The sequence below is a fragment of the Rhea pennata genome, chromosome 6 (assembly GCF_028389875.1).
Source record: "Rhea pennata isolate bPtePen1 chromosome 6, bPtePen1.pri, whole genome shotgun sequence".
In the NCBI taxonomy this organism is placed as follows: Eukaryota; Metazoa; Chordata; class Aves; order Rheiformes; family Rheidae; genus Rhea; species Rhea pennata.
Window position 1 is genome coordinate 5136939 of NC_084668.1, and position 23932 is coordinate 5160870.

Sequence of the window (23932 nt, forward strand, 5' to 3'; positions counted from 1 at the left end):
AAATGTTTCCCACAGAAGGCGAATGATTGCAAGTCACTGAAAATTTCAGCTAAGTTTATTACAATTGTAAAGCCATATCCTTAGCTAACATGAACAATGGCTATAAGTGCAGATTGTGCACGTTAGTGTGAAAAATAGTTCCATCACCTTATTGAATTATTCCTAGCAATATCCTTAGGAGATGAATACTGTAGCTAATGATCATCATCAAGGTAGCAAATACAAGTTCTCTCTTGGAAGTACAACTTATCACTTCTTTATTTTTCTCCCTCTTAAAAAAAGAAAAAAGAAAAAAAAACTCCAAAAAACCCACACCTCTTGTTAATGTAGAAGGGCATAAGCGGCCAAGTTTGCTGTATGCCACTTTAAACAGATTTTCCTATGGGTTGCACATCCTAGGCAAGCATGGTTTACTAAAGACACATTAAAATCCTTAGGACACAGCTGAGGCTCGGTACCCAACTTGCAAGAGATGCTTGATGTTAGCTACGGAGAGGAAAATTGCTATGTCGCTGCCTCGGTCTACCAGACAGAGTCATGTTTGCTCTAGTTATTGTGGAGGGATCCTGTTAGCTGAGAAATAAAAGAACAGCAACTATACTTTGAGGTCCAGACTTACGTGCAATGTTTTTTAAAGCTTCAAATGTCAAACTGGGAAGTTTGCCTTTAAGGTGAAAACTTCTTGGACCTCATTCAAGAAAGTTCAGTCATATTCATGATCTTGAACTTAAGATTCAACAGAACTCAATAGTCAAACTATATATATATATATTTTAATATCAGGAAAGATTATGTTTATCTGAGCTTCATTTGAGTTTTATGATTCATCAGCGCCTAAAGCTAAAGAAAACAGAGGAACTGAAGAAATAACTTAGTCCAGAATCATTAAAAACTTAGTTTCATATGAGTCCCAGGTGAAGATACAATCTTAGTGCTTTCATACGCACAGCTAGCTGATAACCACCGTTTCTGAGTCCTAGTTTTAAACTATCAGAGGGTTCAGAAACACAATGATGGCAGTGATCTGCCAAGCTGTAGTATTCTAATTTATGAACCAGAATCACTCAGAAATTTCTATCAGAACTCATTTTTAAACCATTTTCTTAGTAACAATATCACCAACATGATGATTTTTAAATATTCAAGATCTAATACACAAAAACTGTGTGACCAAATGGCAAGAGTCAGAATTAACGAATTTTCATTCTTTTGGAGGGAGGGGAGAATGTTTTGACTCAAACAGGGATAAGAAAACTTGATTTGTTTTGCAGGAAACTACATAGGAACTGCAGAAGTTTTGAGTACATGACTAAACTTCACCACAGTACCTTAAAAAAAAAAAAAAAAAAAAAAAGGATTTTTTTTATTTCCCCTAAATTCAAACTCTCTCATTCCTTTGCACTACAGTTGTTTCATAAAAATACTGATACTTTAAATCAAAACTTGATTGCTTTTATGAACTAAAAGACATATGAACTAGACAACCTTTGTATCAGATTATCCATAAAGTTGTCAGTCAGACTTTAAAAAAATAAGAAGTGCTTTAAGGAGTATTAGCCTCTTGTACAGAAGGGCATTCATCATATTTCAGTGGACACACACAACGAACTGAGGTTTTCAACCTCTTCTGAAAAGTCTGTCTTGCAATATTTCTGGTTTTTGCCATATGGCTACCAAAATTATTTAAATAAAAAATCACTGACATTCAATGCACAGCAAATTTAGGTAAATAAAAGGAGAAGTCATACAGTGCATGCAGAGTGGATAAGTCACCGCTGCCCGTGTTTTTGTCCGTATAAAGACAAATATATATCAGTAAGCAGAGAACAACCAGCTAGAATTAGCAAGTCTATTGCATGAATTCTTCTAGAGAAGAAATGTTAAAATTAATGTTGAAACATACTGCTAGAAAGTCACTGAAATTTGCAAATTGAAAAATTAAGCAATACAGTCAACACGTCAACCTCAGTGGCCGAAGTCTCTGCATTCTACCAAATGGACACCTGATGGCAGCACACTATAACATCAATGGTGCTCACAATTTCTGAGGCTTTTTAAAAATATATAATACTATTTAGTCCTATTTAAAAATATAAATGAAAAATACCTTCTTTTTATGTCAGTAATATTGTTTGTAACCTTACTATTAGGCAGTAAACATTTTAGGCACTTCTATTACAAAAACTGCAGATTAATGTCATTCAAAAGTCTAGTTTCTATCCATACACAACCTCTGTTTAGACAATGCTAAAGCTAGAAAACTAAAACACAGCTGCAACATGCTCTCTTTTCAACTGTTATACCAACATGCTTTTGTATTCGTCTCATCTAGGTAACCTGAAACCTGGAGGCCTCCTCAACTTGCCACTAATACACTGCAAAGCACCAAAACGATGAAATGAATGCTTCCAAGCAGTGCTTGCTGGGAAACTGGTTCTTCCTAAATTATAATCTGGCCTCAGGGAATCGCGTGCTTACCTACTGATCGGGCTATGCTAGTGGTGTACATCAAGCGCAGACGAAATAGAAGCAAATAAAACTTCGATTTTTGAAATAGTAATTTTATTCTGAAGAAGAACTTTTAAGCCATTGCAGGTTCCTGGTTGTTTTCTCGCTTAGGTCACAGCTCATCTACCATTTCTAGGATGCCTGTGCTTTAGTATTATTTACAATGTTCAAGCGCTTAGAACACAGATCCTTTCGCTAGGAAGAAAATTTAATATATCACATTATTCTCTGATACACAGTACTGGTTACTCTCTGATACCCAGTACTGGTCATATCACTGCTACTGCTTTGCAGGCACCCAGGTGCAGCAGACTGGCGTGAATCCTTCCGGAAGGGTTAATAGTCACATTATTTTCAACAGAAACAGCGCCAAGTGAGTACACGCTGACTGCTTTCGACAATATTGCCTATCTGTCCCTGCGGCATCACCGTGCGGCAGGTACCCGTGTCGTATCCTTGACCCCTCAAACACCTACTCAGCGCCTGTAACTTGCCCGCTCAAAGATATGTTTGTTTTGCGTGGTGCCCTCCCGCTAGCACACGTGTGACGCGTGCACGGCAGAGAGGCCAAGGCTGATCCACGCTCACAGCTCACGAGCCGGCCACTAGCCAACGTCACTTGTTTCCTGAGCCTGGACGGCCAAAACACTTCAAAAGTGAAGTCACGTTGGCTCAATACTGAAACAAATGCATTTTATCTGTAAGTAGTAATAGCGACATATGGTTAAACACACACAAATTCTTTATCTTACAATTGATAAGTTATGTAACATTGAAATATAATACCTTAATTTCTTGCCACCATCTGCTATTTTAGCTTTCAGAAGATATCCTTCTTTCTCCACTACCTAAAAGAAAGGAAAAAACATATCATAATCATATCATTTATTCATTTGAATGAACCCATTCCGTCAGCACATGCTATGGGAGTCTGCATCTAGCTAATGTGATTTTAGGACATTTAATCACTAATTCTTAGTTTAGTCATCTCTTCTTTCTGTTCCAGCCAGTTCCTTTGAAAATTTCCAAACTACTTTTGAAGTCAGTTAGTAAACAGAATTAATTTCAGTGGAAAAAAAAAAAGTAATATCCATTTTTTTTGCCTTAGCAGAAGCTTATTTTAATATAAATAAAAATTTATAGCCATAAGTAAAAAAATTATAAATACTTAATAAATAATTTATTTACATTATTGAAATAATTTGAAATAGTTTCATATATTAATCCACTGAGTCACAGAACTTTGCTTATTAGCTATGAAGGACACATCAAACTCTTCCATACAAAACTCTTAATTCTTAGATTCTAAAAAAAAGTCATGTTTAGACAACAGATATCAGAGAAACATCAAATATTGGTGCAACAGGAAAAGTTAAAGTGCCTTCATAGGTGCCATATTTTGCTTTGAGTCTGTACTAAATCACGATCCACGTGCGATGCTGGAAGGCGTCATGCTTTTAAGCAGTGCTGTCTTCAGAGGAGCTACGGCAGCAAGGCTCTCGCCCCTCGCAGCCCTTAAAAGGTCACACTTCACTGGAGTGCATTCATGTGCAGGGAGAACTTGTCTTCGGGTTTCCAGCTGAAGTAGACGATCTCGTTGTATAATGCAGAAAAACAAATGGATTGGTCCTGTCAATTCTTGACATACAATCTTAAATTGGAATTATAAACAAAGCAAACCAGCAGCGTTACGTCTATTCCAAAACTCATCCGAAAAGCCCAAAGCCTTTATCTGTTGCCTATACAAAACCTGTCTATACTGGCAATATTATAGCAATCCTGGTGGATCACCTGCTCTGCTTTTTACTAACTGCTGGTAGTTTGTTCTGACACAGCAGAAAGGGGAAGGGCTTGGCTGCAACATCCGGTTGCATGACATGTCAGAAAAGTGCATCAACATTGCATTTGAGTTATGGTATATGAGAAGTAAATCCTAGGCTTGTTCTTTGCTTTTATTTTTTCTTCCTAATTTGCACTCCTCCATATCTCTAGACATATTTCCTTAAACCAATAGGAAAAAAAATCACACTCCCTATATTAGATATAATGTTCTAAACAACCTACTGGAACATCCCTTACGTACCTGCAGGCACTCAAAGCAAAAAGTGATACAGAATTTTGATTAAATATTCTGCTATGATCATTTATAAAATATAAAAAAGAGCTTTAAAAAAACCCAGCACCACCACAAAACAAATAAACTACTGGTCTTCAGCCAAACCGACTGATACGCCTTCCCATCAGACCTCATTAGCTAAGGAGGTCCAATCTGTGTCAGGACATCTAAGTGGTTCAAGAAGTAAAACTGTGATTTAGGGTGTGCTGGTTTTCCTTTTCAAACACTGCTGAATCAGTGCCTGACGAGGATATTAGACCACATGTTCGTCATAGTTAGTTGTGTCACAGGTGATTTCATCGTAGTTTCAATAGACTTTTGCCATTTGCAAAGTTACTGAATAGCAATAAGACTTTTAATGTTCAACATAAGGATTTTTTTAATCATACATGCCTGTTATTTTGATTATATAAAATATCTTAGACTGATATCATCATCATACTAAATTTTTTTCAAACATTTTTTCTGTTGCTGGTATATCATGGTATATATAGTGCACACGTGCCCATTTGTGCCTATGAAAAAGTCTATAGGCTTGTGGACAATGATTTAGGTGACATTCTCAAATGGGTGCACGGGGATTTGTGTGTGCATATTCCATAATTTGTACTTATCTCATGCAAATTCCTGTCATGCATATCATTGCATAGAAAACCCAGAGAGAAAGTATGTAGGGATTATTGGGCAGAGTCATGTCACTATTTATCTAGTGATAGATGGGTGAATTATTAGAGCTAAAATAAGAAGTAAACCCAATCTCCACCTATTTTTTTAAATGAAACTCACTTTACATCTTTGGATAATTTTCTCCCCCTTCTAACCTTTCATTTTTGTGTTGTAATACTTTTGATGCTTGGCCAGGACCAGAGATGCCAAATAACATAAGAGTAAGGTTATTCTTTTAATATTTCCATCCATCTGGAAGCAGAAATCAGGAGGAGCATTGGCTAACCATTCAAGCTGCTGATTGCTTCTCTGAATCAGACCCAAAATCTGATCCTTTCAAAGTTTACTAACCACTCTTCCCAGACTGTTATTTTAACCAATCCAAAACTAAAGGCAAATGTGATTTTCAACATCAGATCTGAATCACCTCTATGCTGACATTTTGAGAAGTTAAGTAGATACGTTTCCAGATGAAAATGTAGTTCTGCAGTCAGATTTTCCTTAAAATGGTCTTGAGCTGGAACATCAAATCCACTACCAAATGTTGGATATATAAGGTATCCTGATTTAAATTACATATCTCAAATCTGTCATTTGTTTTAAATTAAACAGCTAAAAACTGCAAGATTTTCAGATAATGCGAGAGCTCTCCTAGTGCTAAACAAAGTAACTTCTTATACATCAGTTTTATTGAATTAGTGTAATCACCATCTTAAAAAAAAATTAGTAACCTTTACTAAATTGATAACGTACACGATGTTTTCTGTAGCTAGTATAAAGAATATTCAGGGAATTGTAAAATAACTTTATCATAAAGACAAAAAGGATTCAAGAATTATTTACATAATCTCTGTATGGAGAGCTAAATATGCCCTTATTTCACATCTGCTGGTATCTGTTGTTCTGTTAAATGTGTTTTCAAGAAAATACTTCCAAAACAGGTCAGAATCTACTTTCAGTCCTTCAGCAAATGGACGATATTAAAACAAATACCAAATATATCCTAACAATATGCTCTCTTCTTTCTGTCTCAATAAATATCATCATTTCTTGTTGAGCTGCTGCCCTTTCTGAACCTTTTCAGCAGAAGGAAGGTTAAGAAAATGACCCAAAATACCCTGAAAGAATTAGCATAGAAAAACAGAAATAGAGCTACTGGATCTTTTTAAATTTTGTAATTTACAAGAGTATTAAATACGAGAATATGTTTGCATATATATATATATATTTTTTTTTACTAAAACCAGATAAAAATGCAAAGACTTATATGAGCTATTAGAAATAGTATAAGGAAAAGAAATTATTATTATATTATCTATAATTTTCTTTATTAGTTCTATAATTTTTTCTATCAGAAGAATTCAAAGCTTCCAAACCTATCTAATCCCCCAAAATTTTATGTAAGTAAAATACCACTGTTAACATTTCTTTGATGAATATGTATTGGCACATATATTTTATTTTAACAGAAAAAATACCCTCTTCTTCTCCTTCCACCCTAGATTCTCAGGGTATCGATAAAATTGCAATGAATTTAATGATCATTTATTTATAAAATTAATATTAAAAACACATTAACATGGACAAAGACAAGACAAAGACATGGTTACATTCCTTTACACCAAGTATTAATACCGATGAATTGTCAATCTTGTACAACTGAGTTAACAGCAAAGTCAAGCTATATAAATTCCTTTGTATCTTCTAAAATTATTCCTTGTATTGATTAATCAGACTCCCTTAAATCCCTTAACGTCTTGAGGCATCCAAAGCCTCACGTATTTATTCTTTAAGAAAGCATGAGTAACATTTACATTAAAAACATTTAAAATAACAAGAGTGATTTATCAGTTCTACAGAGCAATTGCTTACCGTGTGGTCCTGTGTACTAATGATGTCTGCAAGTGTTAAGTTGTGTTGGGAGTGATTTCTTCTATGACGATTTATCTAAAAAACGCAAGGATTTAAATTTAGAGAGGATTCACATGCACGTAGGTAAAGAGGAACCAACTGCCGTAGTCGCTGGACGTGCGCAGCACGCACTGTGTGTAGTTTTGGAAAGCTGGCTTGATTTAACACCAAATTTCCGTGAGAGCGCTGGTGCTCTTCTAAGCCCAGTATGTTGGGGGTACAAAGCTACTAGGCTCAAAAGACCTCTAGCATCTATGTGTTTCTTTGTAATGCAACGTGAGCAAATTAAGCTACACATTAAAGGGTTGATAACCGTCGGTTGGAATGACCTTGTCTACATCAAAAATCTCACTCTCTTTAATTGCTTAGGTGCTATTGAGCCCATTTTACAGAAAGGGGACGAGAGGGGCGGATGAGATGTTCTTTATAACCTCAAATCACTGACAGAACAAGCAGCTAGAACATAATTGGGAATAAAACTGAATATATCTGGTATATTTTAAATGCTGTAAAGCTACTTAAAACTCTCCATGACTGGAAGACTACAACAGTATTGGACTCAGTCCTTGGGAACCATGGTGGAATCAGAGTCCTTGGTTTCCTCTGGTTCCCTGGTTTCCAGGAGGAAGCCTGTATAACTATCTGTGATTGAACGGTGGAAAATTGTTAAATGTACCGGAAACTATTAGGGTTAAATAGGTGCAGTATCCTTACAAACCTGCAACTAAGGACAGGTCATCCAAAAGTATGTATATATATTTTTTAAAAAAATGCTTCACATTGAAGTTAAAAAATTATACAGTTTGGATTTGAGATCCCTTAAAATTCAATGATTATCTCTTCTTTTAACTGAAGAAAAAAAAAAAAAAAAAAAAAAAAAAAAAAGATTTCATCTAGTTTTCACTGTATTCATCAATTCATCATAATGCATTCCCCTTTTCCCTATTAAAACAGAGTTAACTGAAAATCATAATGTATTCTGTTTATATTTAAGTGTCTGAATATATAAAATGTTCTTAATTAATCCAGAGGGCTACACTCAAAAAACAGTTAAACATATTATGATCCCATATTTTTTTCTCCACACATTGCTTTCATGTTTATTTGTAAGCAGTAACATTTGTAAGCCTTGAAATCTATATCCTAGATATTTTGCTCTACTCTCACAGTCAGAGCTAATGAGCTTAATGAATTACCAGTTCTAAATTTAATACAAACATTTCAAAGAAAGAGATAAAACATTCTTCACAATTCAAAAGTTTCTCTGACCTATTTATGAAGAATATCACTTAACAATTTCATTAAGGGTGAGTAACAGCTGGTGACATGGCTGTGTCCTAAAGTGTTTTTCTCTCTTAATATTCTGCATCTTAAGCAATCGAGCTTTCATAAGAAATACTTTAGTTAGTGGCAGTCCCTCCTTTGGGGAGAAAAAAAATGTCAGACCACATTTTCTGTATTTTGCAATCTTGTTTTCAGGAGTGTCATGTTCCTGTTTTATTAGCATGTAGGGTAAACAAGAATGATTTGCTGATGCTGTTGAGAGAACTTCTAAGATTACAATCTTTCTGTTTAGATTTTGGATGGAACTTAATATTAATGCAAGCAGAGGCATGTATATAAATTCAAAATAAATTAATTCAATTTATCTTTATCTTTGCTATTCAACAACTCTGAAGGTCCTATATCACATAGGACATATAACTAAACTATTCAGGTCTAGTTCATACAAAGTCTTACCCAGATCTCCCATTCTAATTATTCTTTAACATACAGCAAAGCGTATCACTCACTGATGCTTTTTAAAATATTATTCACTCATCCAAGTTAAATAACAAGACACACCACTACTTCACAATATCTATTTTAACATTCAGCCAGCATCTCCAGGAACCACGTGTGTCTGCTGGGGGCCCTATAAGCAACTTTGTGAAGTATAGAGCACTGATCGGAGCTTTCAGTCTGCTCTTAGGTTCGGTGATCATGAGGATCGTAGGAAAAGAAAGGCTCACAATTTTATCCATGCTAAAAAGGATATATATCATAGGCACTAAACTCACCCACAACCAAGTGAAGGAAAAAGACAGTAAAAAGATGTTATTTTAATAGTACTAACAAATTATTATTAGTAGTATAATAAAAAGACAATAGCAAGATTTCCAGGAAACATGAAACGAGGGAGGGGAAAAAATTAAGTTCCAGTTATAAATGCTTTATATGCTTTAAAAACTCTTCCCTGTATGCAAAGGAGAAATTTAAAGGAAAACTGCACAGGCACAGGGAGAAAGAATAGGCCTCTTACCTGATTATTTAATGTGATTCTTTTGCAATTTTGCTAAAATGGGAACTGTTTCTTTTACAGGGCAAAATAAAAGAAGTTGCACCAAATGTCATTGCTCGGATGCAAAGTAAACTCACACAAGAAAGTGCCGAAGCTCCCAAGTCTGAATCTAGTTACAGAATTATAACCAAAATCCACAGCTATGCAAGCCAAAAAATCAAGCTCTTCTAGAAAAACATTCCAAATGTTTGGCTTACAAATGGAATTAATGGAAACTCCAACAGAGTTCTTACTCATTTCTAGCAATCTTTTAGTTCAGGAATGAAACTTTCAAAAATAGAATCAAAACATCTTAGAAAAAAAACCTTGCAACAACAATGAAGACAACATTTTTTAATAAGATGGATTTTCTAAATTCCGTTAGGCCTTACACCAACTTGCTAAGGAATACATTTTGCAAAAATCCAAACTGCTGAACGAGTTAGTCACGTCCCTCACTTTGCGATATACTCGGTTCAGCATTAACACCCCCCTAGCAAGAGCACCTGGGTGACGGCGGGTCAATATACTCGCATTTATAAGTGAATCCTCAGTATTCTCTTAGTGCAGCAAAACTGAACATTTAAAGGAAAGCTAACAATTTTCAAGGGTCTATTTCTGAGTTACCAAACAGTCAAAGGAAAGTTTCGCTCGAGTGTTTTCATTTTTTCATACAGATTTGACAGACGCACCATAAAGGAGATGTTTCAAGATTTTCTCTCTATAGCTCCATTCGATTACCCTAATAAACCGAAGCAAAACCTAAACAATCTCTGTCACAAGTCCTCTACCTCACCTCACAGTGTATCATGAAAGGCAGAGATTTATAAGAGAAGTTTGAGAGACTCCTTTTTAGGAAAGTCAGCTTATCAGCAGTTTTCTGATTTGACGAACATTCTTCAGTCAGCAGCAATGTCACCTGCAGCATTAAAAATCCGCTCTGTGAGCGCTTGCAAGTCTGTGGGCAAGTCTGGTTTTGTTAAATTCAGCCTCAGCTGCTCCCCCCTTCCCGTAGCTAAGGGGTATCTATCTCCTACCGGAGTTATTCTTGCATCCGAGCGCTAAACCGTCACCATGCTTTCTACACAGGCAGAGCCTCCATTACACATGCCCGGCACCCCAAAGCGAAGGGACAACCGTCTCAAAATTGCTATTTTAACATTAGTGAAGTAAAATACGATAACCTGATTTCTAATTTCATTTCTTTCTGTGCTTGCATTTGTTCTTTAACTTGTCCCTCTTTGGGGGGAATTCGTCGCATCACTACTAATTTATTGTTAGTCTCTTCACATAGTAAGGGCGTTGATTTAAAGAGAGACTTGGAGGACTGATCTGGATTTTATTGCCCATTAGAAACATATTTCTGACCTAATTCATCTAGTCAATGAAAAGAAGCATACTTCTTTTTGGATTTCAATGAAACCTAACAAAACCAACTACCACTTCTCTAAAAGACCAGAGAACCTGTTCGAGTGCGATCTACAGTGGCCTACTACCCAAATGTTGCTCCGAATTTGCTTTTATCCCCTAAATAATTATGATAATTCTAAGAACTTTCCAGGTGGCTCCCAAAGAGGAAATGATAATTAAATAATATTAAATAATCTTTTCACTACAGATTATTTCTAATCATTTAATTCACTGTCTAAATCTAAACATCTAATTCACCATGGATTATTTACCCACAAAATCCACCAACAGCCTAGTAAAAGCATAGTTTGATCAAACCGGTCGCACCTTGTGAAACTGAACTCTGGCTTGAATTAGCACTAAGATAAATTCTACCTGCTGTTTCCTCAGTAAACTGCTGTCTCGCTCCCCCAAGGAAGATATTCTCATGGGAATTTTTGTTAGATTTCTACAAAGACATTTTCACTCCATTCATGTTAGGGGTCTCATCAACTGTTTTATTTCATCATACTCAGACTGCACTAAAGTATCATGGAGATTCCTTTATAAATACCAAAAACACAGAGCAGGCCCCTACTGTTGAGAGCTTGCTCCTGCATGTTGCTCAGCGCTGGACCAGATCCAGCGAAGCACTTTGGAATGTGCTTAAGTGGTTTTCTGGGTCAGAGCCAAAACACTCAATTCTTTATAGGATCGAACTTTCTAGTGGCAGCTTGAAAGTTTGCAATAAAAGTACAAACTAGTCACATAAAATTTTGTGAAAAGCATTCTCTTGACAAAGAAGGAGGGGTGATACCTGATTTAATGATGTCTGTGTTCATTTCATTCCCAGTCACTCCAATATAGCAGTGACAGCCCATAATTGCTTAGATAGAGAAACTTAGCAAAAACATACTGTAGCATTTCTTATAGCACCATCTCTTGAAAGACACCTAGTCTATGGCAAGAGAAAAGAAAATCCTGTAACATTTCGTTCACTGTTGTGTTCTAAATGATTTGTTCTGTTTGAAAGATCCAAGTCCATCATTATCTACAGAAGTTTTCTGGAAACAACTCTGACATGATATGGGGTCTTTTCTGCTGCGAAGGACTGAGAAAATTCCATAGGCTTCCTCCTCAGAAATATTCCTTTGCCATTTCAGCAGATAAGTGTTTTTCTGTTCATCTTCAAGAAATGGAAGCTGTCAAGAAGCAGCTGGAGTGATCCTCTGCTCCCCCCACCAAACCTCTTGGCATGTTAGATCAGTGAAACAACTAAGCAGAAAGACCACGTGCAGCCCCAGAGAACGCTCCTCTGGGGACCAGCGGACTCCTTGCCCTCAGTCGCAGCCACCAGCGTCCTCCTTCAAAAGGACCCTATGCTCCTGACTCGCTCTGCTATCGTGGTCCTCGAGAGAGTTACAACAGATCCGCAACACGGGCTTTTCCTCCTTGCTGTCCAAAGACGTTTCTTCGGAGGAAGAAGAAGGAAAAAAAAAAAAAAAAAAAGAGAGAGGGAGAGAGGGGGAGAAACAGAGACTACAAGGCAGGGTAACATGAATTAACTCTCTCTATTTTTCTCTGAGACTTCCAGAGAGGGAGAAGCATGATTTCAGCCTGGCCCTCACCAGCCCTACTTTGTTCCTAGCTTTCCTTCCCCCGTCTCTAGGCCCCTGAAAAATCATTACTACCCAGGTGACTAAACTCTGTGCTCAGAGAGAGGAACTCTATGGATGGAGCTTTTGTGTGCTGGCTGCAGACCAGATAATCTCTCTATGCATCATTTAATAAGAAAACCACTTCACACTCCTTACAGGCTTGAGTATGTTACATATCACATATTCTCAGCAGAGTCTTCAGTCTGGAAAGTAAAGGCAGGAAAATAATAATAATAAAAAAAAAAACACACAGGAATGTGTTGTTTTCCCTCTACATGTCTCCCTTTGAGCACACTGGCTTCTATATTCAGCTCAGATCTCCAGAGTCTGTGAAAATAATGATAATGGTTTTGCTTCCCTTGACCTCTTGCTCTCTTATAAATCAGCATCCTGTAGACCTTTCCCACAGTGAGAGAGTCCTCCTTCATGTTCAAGTCTATGAAGGTAGGTATTTTATCTGAAGGCAATTTAATCACATGGGCATGCTCTCCAGCTTCAGAACTTACTGTAGACAAGCTGCACAATTGTTTTACTGTGAATATAACTAGATTTATTCAGCTGTTTCATGCAGGAAGTATAAGAGCAAAATAATTATTCAGATGCTGGGTTACATTTCAGCCAGTGATTAAGACAGATTGCACGATCAGAGAAGAAATGATTATGAGTTTGATTACAAAGCATGGTCTATTTGAAGCTATGTCATCTTCTTTCACAACATTTGAGAGATTTGTGGTCATTGATATCTTAACTCCAGGGATAAGCTTAAGAATTCTTATAGATGCTGATATCAGGCAATAGGTATTTTTCTACAATAATGGCTTGCTGAGGAGCAGATTTTCCCCAGAGTGGGAGCTCTTTTGTTCCTCTCTAGCTACTTTAGACTTTGAAACTTGTCCAACTGATCCTTGCTTTGAGGGAGTCCCAGCTGATGTAGTTGGCTTCATTTTCAGCCTTTTTAGGAGCAGGAGATCTGCCAAAACCATATCTAGAACAGGAGACACAGCTACAAAGGTTCTTACCACCCATATAAGTTAGAGAAATCCTAAGGCTGCTCTAAATTTGACTGCAGATCCCTTAGATTCTGGCACCTGGGGGCTGAGGGATCACAAAGGCACCAACAGCTGGTTTGCCTCTAATCCTCAGGTTTTCCATTCCAGCTGGAACCTGGTATCAAAGCTTCAATATGCTTTAATTGTAATAGATACAGTGCCCACTGATTCCAGAAAAGAACATTTCAAGTGTGTGTGTGGCAGGGGGGAAGATGAGAGGGTTATACATTTATATTAGCCCTTTCTAGGTTACAGCCTGTAAATATATAACAAATACAAGATACACAGTCTGTGACAGTGCTCATCTAGCAATAATATGTATGTATTTTCCTTAATAATATATAAGTTTCTTATTCATATTTTTCTATTTGTAACGTTTTTGCTACTTTTGGTTAACCATAGTATTACTATGTATTAACTACTGCAGGCACTTCGGTTTGTTATTCCAGATGAGTAGTGCACCAATGACAGAGGAAACAAGGAATGTTTTAAAAAGCAGGAACAAAAATGCAACAGACACCAGTATTTCAATATTCTTTGCCACTGTCATGTAAGTGTGCAAAGAAGTATTCCTTGATGTTATGTCTATAAAAGGTAGAAATCAAAGTTAATAAAGACAGAGAAAAATGATAGATTATCTTTTCATGTCCCCTTTGGATTTTAGAAAAATTAAGAAAATATGTGTGGAAACTTGGTTATGACAGCTACTGTGTCAACAATTCTAACCTGAAATCGTACCTCAAAAGAGTATCCTCAGGGCAGAGGGACAGGCAAAAATCATTAAAACTCAATAAGTAAATGTGGAAAAATAAAATCAGAAAAAAGAATATTTTTACAGAATCACACGCAGCACACATACTACAATCAAAATGCAATCAAAAGCTCAGTCTTTACTGAAAGGACCATCTCAACAGAAACAGCCTAATTAACATTGATGTCACACTCCTGTAAGTCTTCAGCTACTGTATACTATATAAATACCTTTGTATAAAATACTGTTGATATTCCTAGACAAACACAGAATCCTCTCTAATGGACGCTACATTAATGCATCTCTTTATCTCGCCTGCCTATTTCTTTCTCCCGGATTTAAACGAGCCAAAAACTCACCTTATGCTACTGCAGAAGCAATTTTTATTTTTGAAGGTTAATCCAACTCAGCAGGATTTAGGGATGGCACTTTTGCTTGGTCGTAGGCATGTTGGCTCAGGCCAGACAGCTGTTTGGACATTCTCCACTGGGAATCTTGCCCTCAACACCCACAGTTGATGCACATACATGGTCTACTGGCTGCCTACTTCCATGCCCATCTGTTCAGATGGCATGGTGCCCACTCACAAGTTCGCTGGATCCTTGCCCTTAGTGTGTAGATGCCAGGCAATGATGGGCTTAGATGGGCAGCCTGCAAAATACTGAGAGTGATCATTTTTTTCCTGTAGGAAGTCCTTGCTCTGTGATAGCACTGAAGCATGGACACCACATGCTACCCTGCACTTAATAACACCTGTGGACATATGTGTGCCAGAAATACAAAGGGGGGAAAAAATTGGGAAAAATCAAATAAAAAAAAAAAAAAAAAAAAAAGAAGAAGAAACTGCAAATAAGAAAATGTTCTACATTATGAACTGCAGTAGAAGGATACCCGAGCTAACTTTAATCAAATCGGCTCCATCATCAGAGCAGAGTAGCTGTGGCTACATGAATTAGAGCACAGACTAGTTTATGCTGCTTCCCAGGGCTAGAGAGCTTCTGAAACCCAACTTGGTTTGTTTAGATCTACCTTGGGTACATCACTGAGCAGCTGCAGTGTGCAAAAATACCAGCGAAAGGTTACACTGAAAGCAGCATGGATCAATCCAAACCTATCTAATGTTTTACACCATCAGCACACACTCCATATATAACACACTGCATGAAATATTCCATAGAAAACAACGGCACCAATAAAGGCGAACGGTAAAAAGAGTCATCTAAACAAAGAACAACTTCAGGTTGTGCTACTGCCCTGACAAATAATAACTCAGCAAAACTTACTTAATAACAAGCTATATGTCCCGTTTTTATAAAAATTAACAGAGAAGAAAAGTTTGTCTCTGTTTTTCAAGTCAAAAAGCCAACCACACTGCAGGTATCCTAGGAATAAGTAGCAATACTAAAATTAAAATACCATTTTTTCCCATATAAAGTTTGATAAACAGTAAATCTATACATAGTAATAATTTTATGATTTTAAATACCATGCTACTTGACAATTTAATATTTGCTATTTGTTAATTATCCACAAAAATATTCCATTAAAATTTTAATTTGAATTATTTGGACATTTTATGTTGATTTGTATTTGAGTTGTATTTATGAATACCGTAGTATTTTTACAAACTGTTCATAGCTCTTTAGCTATCCATCATACAGCATATGAGATTCTCCAGAAAAGTTGTATACCATAGTTTGTCTTTGACTAGATGCCTGAAACTTCTGAAAGGAGGAAAGGAGAGAAAAATCAAAGATCTCAAGAGAAAACTCTTCCAAAGGAGTCGTCTGGGACTGCTAGTTTCTATCAGCTTTCTGGCTTACAAATTAGGACGCTTAAAAACTCTCACAGAAAATTAATAAAATGAGTTGCAAATACAAACAAAACATATTCACAGAATTATTAGAGCAAGTGCCTCCCTGCCCCGCGCCTTGCGGGGAGCACCCGAACATAGTCCTGATGGTTACAGACGCTTGTTAGCAGGCTGGAAAGAGATATAAAAGCTGCACTACGGCCGGACGCGCAGCCTGGCTCGGGGCTCTGCCTAGCCCGCAGTGGACGCGCGTGCTCGAAGGCACGTTCAGGCTGCGTCTAACGGTGTTTACTCTGGGGCGACTGGATTTGAGCGCGCTGTCCCTGCCCTAGAGAACTGTTGGCTGTGCCTGGACATCAGCCTCGTCTTTGAGCGTGCTCAGCTGAATCGGTCACGTGCAACTACTTGATCCGTTTTGGTCTGGACGTGCTGTCAAACTGTTGTGTCCAAGTTTCACAGGAGAAGCGCTGAGAAAGTACCGGCTCCAGAATGAAATTAGGTTCATCTGGAACATCAGTCAAAAAAAGTGTCTATGCATGTCCAGCATCAAAAAGAAAAAAAGAAAAAAAAAATCAAAAGAAACTGAATAAAAACTGTTTTGCCCTGAATTCCAAGATTAGTTCAGCTTCTTTAATCTGAAGGTAAAGAAAGTAAAAGACAGAATACCTTTGCAGGACTTTCCAACCATTAGGTTGCTGACTCCATGTAACATAGAGATAAAACAGCAGGCTTACAATGGAAATCCCCTTGTTTTTGTTAGTATAGATATTTTCACCGGCAAAATATGTTCTTAATGTGATTGGAAAGAACATCTTCCAGCATAGGTCACAACTGAAAACCCTATAGCTAAATATAGATCTTATTAAAAACTACTTAGAGACAATAATTAGAGACTGTATAATATAATACAGAATCACTTGGATACCTGTCAACTTGATAATATCTAGACGGCCATCTAGCTCGCCACCTGCTCCCCCCTTCCCTTTGCACTAATAACCTGAGGAAGCTTATGCATTCGTGGTTTTTTATTGCTATTTTTCAGTTGCCTCATCTTAGTCTCTCATATCATCACATCCTATAATCTCTCAAGAAGTCAGTATTGCTGATTAGCATTGCCCAAAGATTTAAAGAACATGAACAGCAGAGGAAAGGAGGAAGCAAAACTTTCAAATAGATCATCCCAGGTGCTATTATAATCACTAATATGAAATAAAAATGGCAGTCAAAGTAATAACTGATCTATTTAAAATAGCTTTTTAAGCAAATGGATCATTTTACAAAGGTCAGTTAGCAGGAAGACTATTTGGCATCACGATATTCTGCTAGGAAAAGAAAAGTGAAAATATCTAAAAGCTTAAGTTTCCTTTACTATTCCTTCGAGATTTCTCAGTTTTATATCTAATCATAAGACTGTAGCAAACCAGACAGAGCAGTAGTGATTGCTAATACTGTTATCCAGCTCTGAGATTCTCTATATGCAATTTACCTTCATATCATAATTAAAAAAAAAAAAAAAAAAAAAAGGAGAGAGAGAGAGATAGATTAGATTCCGGCACTTTTACTAAAATCTGACAGTTTAAAAGTGCCATAATACAAAGGCTAGATCATTTTTAATACCAAATTTACTTCCTCAAACTTGAATGGTCTTTAGGGCTCTTGATTTGGTTCTTTGTCCCATTCATTAATAATAATAATAATAATAATAATAATAATAAAATCATCGTCCACTTGTGTTTTGGCAAACTGAGAACTACAATTGCAAAACATTACTATTGTTCATATTACCTAGGCACTATTATTTGCTTTATCATAGACAAAGACATATTTCAAATGATTTTGCTTGTTGTACTCATCCAGAAATTAGTTTATATGTTTAAGATAGCATATAAGAAAGGAAAGTGTATATTTCTGATCTAAGCACACTGAATCCCCTGATTTTACTCTTCTGTCATTACACTGGCAGCAAATCACGTGATGTTAATACAGCAGATAAAGAAAAGAAGAAATGGAATTCTCCTGTTTGAAACTTCTAAAGCGTCTAGACAGACTGAAAACTGCAACTGATTTTCCTCATTTTGTTTCAATAGAGAAGTCACCTACCCTACGTATAATAGAAAGTCCTTAACAACACAAGAATCATCCACTGTTGCTGCAAATACTCGCAGTGTATAAATGCAGTATGCTGAATGTTCTGCTAGAGAAGTCACCTATCTTACCTTAAAAGGAAAAAAAATTAAAACTTTCCAGAAAATAATTAAATATATGTTTGGTGATGCATGAATACATTGCTTTGAATGCATATTTCAGTGCTCATATACCACACTGACAGCAAGGACATAAGTAGGTATTTCTGTAGTGAAGGAGAAAAGACCTTTTACTTGAGACCTTGCTTATTTACACCTAGTGCATGCAGAGTCTTCCTTTTTTGTCTCCCACCCAACAAAGGTTTCCAAACAGTGCCTGTGACCGTTTTCCCTTGCTTCTCCACTCCTTGACCCACCTAGCAGTCCCTGCTTACATAGATACTACTAGAAGGTAGCTCATCAGGAGAGACCCGACACATTCCCTTCAACCTGCAAGTCGGATGGCTGCCAGGGGTTTCTGCCCGCCGTTCACCAGGCAGAACTGCACCAGGCTGAGCATCCCGTAACCCAGAAACGGCAAGGAAGCCCGAGAAAGATCCTTCTTAAGAAAGACTTCCTAAGTGCACTCATTGTTTCATCTTCTTTAGTCTCTGCAAACTCACTGAATTTCACTTCTGCTAATTTTTGGAAAGCAGAAGAACATTTAGCTGGCTATTGACCATAGGAGCTGGGTAAACCACGGTGAGGTTACATCACCAAAAAGTCCTGTTCTGTGCCAGTGTCTTAGCTGCACCTCACTACATCTGCTAGGCACCGTGGCCTGGATCCCACTTATGCTTGAAATCACACCTTTTCCACTCCATCAGGAAAATTTTGAGTGCTGGTCAAACCTTCTCCTGAATATTTCAGAGGGTTAAAGAGTTTAAAGACAGAAGTAATCGACCACTCTGACCTCCTGTTGACCACAAGCCTTAAAATTTCATCAAAACTACTCTGGACTTAGAAAATTTCTGCCCCCCCACCCCCCCCCCAAAAAAAAACAAAAACAAAAAAAAAAAAACAAAAAAAACATTCCTTTATTTGAAGGCACAAATAAATTGTCAATTTACTAATTCTCTTGACAGTTTTCCTCTAGTCTTTACAAAATGTACTTTAATTCTCATTTTAATTTTTCAGTTCCATCTTTTAGAGATTTCATCTTATATAGCATTTTTCTGCTACATTTAAAAAAAGCCTTTGATGCCAATATTTTCCCTATATGTAAGTAGGCAATCAAATTTCCTTTCAATTTCTTTGAGAAGTTTCATTTCTCAAACACAGTGAGGTCTGTAGGACTGGTAAGGTATTTTCTCCAACCTTCAACAACTTTTATGTCTCTTGTTTTCATGATTTCCATTATTTTAGTAACTTCATAAAAAGGTGCAGACCATAAATCTGCACATTATTCCCGTTTTTTTCCCCATCAGTGCCACTGACAGAAATCATCGTCTGCTGCCTCCTCTCTTCTTTAGCACACACAAGGGTCAGCTCAATGTTTTTGACATGGACACAGCATGGGAGCTCCATTTTGCAGTCAAAACTTCTCAGAAAACAGTTCCCAGTTCTGGGAACAACACAGTATGTTTCACATATATACATATATTTGGATAAAATAAAATACACTTTCAACCTTTAAGCAATCCAGAGCACTTTCCATAACTGCCTTTACCCAGATTATTTACTGGTCCATGAATCTTTGATTTATTTTAAAATTTTATCAGAACTGTTCTATTTACTTCTATATCATCAGTAAAAAGAGTGATTAGTGTCAAGCTTACTACTAGTCTCTGGAGAACAGCTCCAAAAATTCACCCAGTTGATGATGATTCTCCAGAGACTGCTCTCTGAAATGTGTAAATTAATCAGTTCTTAATCCATTTAACATGTGCTTTACTGATACAGCACATAGCTAATATTTAATCAGAATGTCAAGTACTATTAAGTCAAGTGACTTACAAAGTTTGGGTATACTTTATGAATATGGTTGCCTTTCTCAAGGAAACTTGTATCAAAAAACAATGTTGCTTTATTTTTTCAAATTTTCTTTTTTCATTAAATCATAGTGAATGACATTAATTATATACTCAATTTTATTTCTATTTAATTAAAACCTGTAACAACTTTTCCATTAGTTGAGCCAGTACTTTCTTAGGATAAGCTGCCTGTATAATTATCTGAGTTATTCCGTTTTCCCCTTTTAAATATGAGCACAAAGATCCCTTTCTAAGCCTTTTATAATTTCCATGGCAATCCAAGATTTATTTAAAAGTGAAATCAAGTGGTAAGGGTCACCTCAGAGACCTCTAAGGCTATAGCATGACAGTTATCTAATTTTGCTTAAATTTTGCTGAATTTTTCTAAGATAATCATCACCAGTAGGCAACACTCAAATTGTTTCTTCAATCTTTTTTTTACAATAGGTGCCATTACAAAAACCAATAAATTAATCAACATATTTTGATATATCGAGATATATCATTACCTAGATTTAGCAATTATAGATTTATAAAATGATAAATCCATTCCTTCGATGTCTTATAAAACAGAACTAACTAGAATCTACAATTTCCACATGCTAAAATGATAAAATGGATTTTGCAGGGCATTGCATTTTGTACAATCATTTCTTTATCTACAAGGAAAGTTGCCAAATCAAAAATGGAGTAATTTTCATCTCATTTATACAGGTACATATAACTTCAGAAAGATAGAGGGAATTTGGCATTGTCAAGCCTATTTTTAATAGATCTGCTTATATTTAGTTTTAAGTATATGCACATTAATATGGAATACAGTGGAAGATAAATCTCCCTAAATTATAATTCCTTCAGTAATTTATTACACAGTACCATAAAAAATAGGTTGCAAACTACTTATGTGGATCTAAAAGTATCAGAGTTAAAACACATTTTAGGATGTTTATTCAGAGCACTGTAAAATGAATGGCAGTATATAAAGGACCTTTCCCTTCACAGCTGAAATATTCAAGATACTATAAAAGGAGCCTGACCTAAAAATTCCAGTCCAAATATGTAGATTGTCAGACATATTACATGAACATGGTCATGCACACACATATAAAGAGTGATGTAAATTTTCAAAAAAAACAGCATAAAGGTACATTAAATTCTGAAAGGTCTAAGTGGTTGCTTGTGTATATGCCACCGTGAGAATTCATGCATTTATTGTGGAAATGCATACAGAAGTGCATGATATTATGTGGGTGCGGGGACTTAATTTTTTTTTAATAACTACTAAGAGATTAATCTCACTTATGCATGGACTTTTCTAGTCTTAAAATTGCTTACACATGCTTTGTAAGTGATATTTTTCTGAGCCTAACACCCTCTGTTTTGTAGGTCATACAAATATCTCCAGACTGTGAGGACACTGAAGGCGCTTGTCCTTTAGCCTTCTGCCTCGCAACACGATTGAGCATCCATATACCTTACAACCATACACCCTGTCGAGTGTTATTCTCTTACATATCACAATTTACCTCGCTTTCTCCACTCAAACATGCAACCAAGCTGAGCAACAAGCTGCTTCAGCTGCCATGTCATTTCAGTTTTTACACATCTTCTCTTTTTATGTGTGCTCTACATCTCAGTGATGTCTCATCTTCCCATTCCACTGCCATAGGCTACAAGTCAGGAACAAAGCTACGACTCAATGTCAAACAGAGTGAAAATGGGAAAATATCATACGAGAGAAAATTAATGGGCACAAACACAACCCTGAAACTTCCATTCTTACGGGCTTTGCAACCTTCCATTGTTCCTTAGTAAAACCTGAAGCAGAACAAATAGTTTCTGCGCAGAAAACGCCTTTAAAAGCATACAGCTAAGGAAATAAAAGTCAAAAAAAAAAAAAAAAAAGTTTGTAGAGTTAAGCTTGCATATTAAGGAATAAATAATCCTGAAAAGCGCACAAACAGTCTTATTTTATCTGCAGCATTAACTTTTCTTCCGCTCCACAACCAAGCTCCTGCCTCCCGTCTTTACAAGCTACAAAGCGCGGCAAAAAAAGCGGAGGCTTACACGCTCAAAATGCCTCAGCCATTTACAGCTCCAGATCTAGGTCTAGGCAGTGGTGAAGTCCAAGGCTGAAATCGCATTTCTCCGGTCAAACTGAGGCCTTCTTTTCATTGCAACGGGGAAACAATTTCAGAGTTAAATGCATATGCAATATCTCTCTTTGCAACGGCTTTCTTAACGAGCTAGGTAGCTCAAAACGTTACTTTTAATTTTTTTTTTCTGTTAAAACATTTCCTGTTATAAACATTTCTTAATAAGCTTACAATGATCACAACCTATATTTGGAAAAATGACTTTTATGAGGGGCGTTAGTACAGTCATTGATCCTGGGGAATCACGGCCCTAGATTTCACGTTAACTGAATGACTAATGACATCTAATTCATGACATCAGACTTTAAAAAGAGAAGAACATATGTATGTATAAAGAAAGCAGATGTCCCAGAGCATACCAACGCATAGGAAAAAGTGGATATTTCTTGTTCTTATTCTCACACTATAGAGACACTTCATTCTAGAAAAAAATAGTTTTATTCAAAACCATCTTTATTCCCCAAATGAACCTATTCTTCAAAGAGTAATAATCCTCCTCTTTTTGTAGCTCCCAAAAAATCAGATTATGATGAAACAAAAGACAAGAGTAAATACTAATATGACAATTATTAATGTATTAGCTTATTTGGTTCCAGATGCTCGATTAGTTAACAAGTTAGTTAGGTCAGCTAAATTATCTTCCATTCATTCAGCAGGTAACACCATACTCCTTCATCTTCCCCTGTAGACATTACCCGAATATAGTTAATACATGCTTAAAAGACTTTTAAATTTCATTAATTGATTTTCTTATCTTTTCACCATTTGAAATGTAGTATTCATATTTGGGAACTAGCATGTTTTAACCATGAGCTTCATGCAGATAAAGCTTTTTATGTCTTTTAGATGACAAAACTAAATGGATAAATAAAATGCTGCTTTTTGGGGGTGCTTCTATTCATGCTGCCTCTTCGGTCTGTTTATTAAGTAATCATTTCTGGGTACAAGTGTCAACACAATTTACGTTTTGAATAATGTGGAGCAGATAACCTCAATTAACAACTAATTAGAGTCATTTTCCTATTAAGCAGTTTCCCTAATTGTTTTTGAAACCTGGAACAAAAATTGTAATAAATAATAAGCGGCCAAAACATGTCCCTGCATTAGCTTAATCTAGGCTCTTCCTTTAGAGCCTGTGAAAAATACGTCGGAAATAAGGGCTAAATATCCAACGTATGCACAACATCGAGAGATGAGGGAAAAAAGATGTCCCTAGTGTTTCCACAGCCTCGTGTTTCCATGTGTTTCTTCATGCTTTTTCCCCTCAATATGATTCTCTTTCCTTCCTTTTTCTCCTCTCTTTTCACCTCCATGATCTCTTATGAGCACCTAACGCATGAAGCATTGTACTTAATCATCACCGTAGACTTAGCAGGGAAAAGCCACCACACAGCAAATACAAAGCGCATCTTCTCTGTCTAACTATGGTCTCTAGCATAAATCGATCTGATAGCTCATATTCTAACTTGCCAGCATACTATACATCTGTTTATGTAAAA

The 23932-nt window shown here is 36.5% G+C and overlaps 1 protein-coding gene across 1 annotated transcript in view; it reads right to left on the reverse strand.

Annotated features, from left to right (window-relative positions):
• ARHGAP15 (Rho GTPase activating protein 15) overlaps positions 1-23932 on the reverse strand; it is a 309776-nt gene that overhangs the window by 273896 nt on the left and 11948 nt on the right. The window contains exons 2-3 of the mRNA XM_062578853.1: positions 7163-7237; positions 3295-3356 (exon numbers count right to left, since the gene is read on the reverse strand). Coding sequence (XP_062434837.1) covers positions 3295-3356; positions 7163-7237 — 137 coding nt within the window. The remainder of the gene's footprint in view (positions 1-3294; positions 3357-7162; positions 7238-23932) is intronic.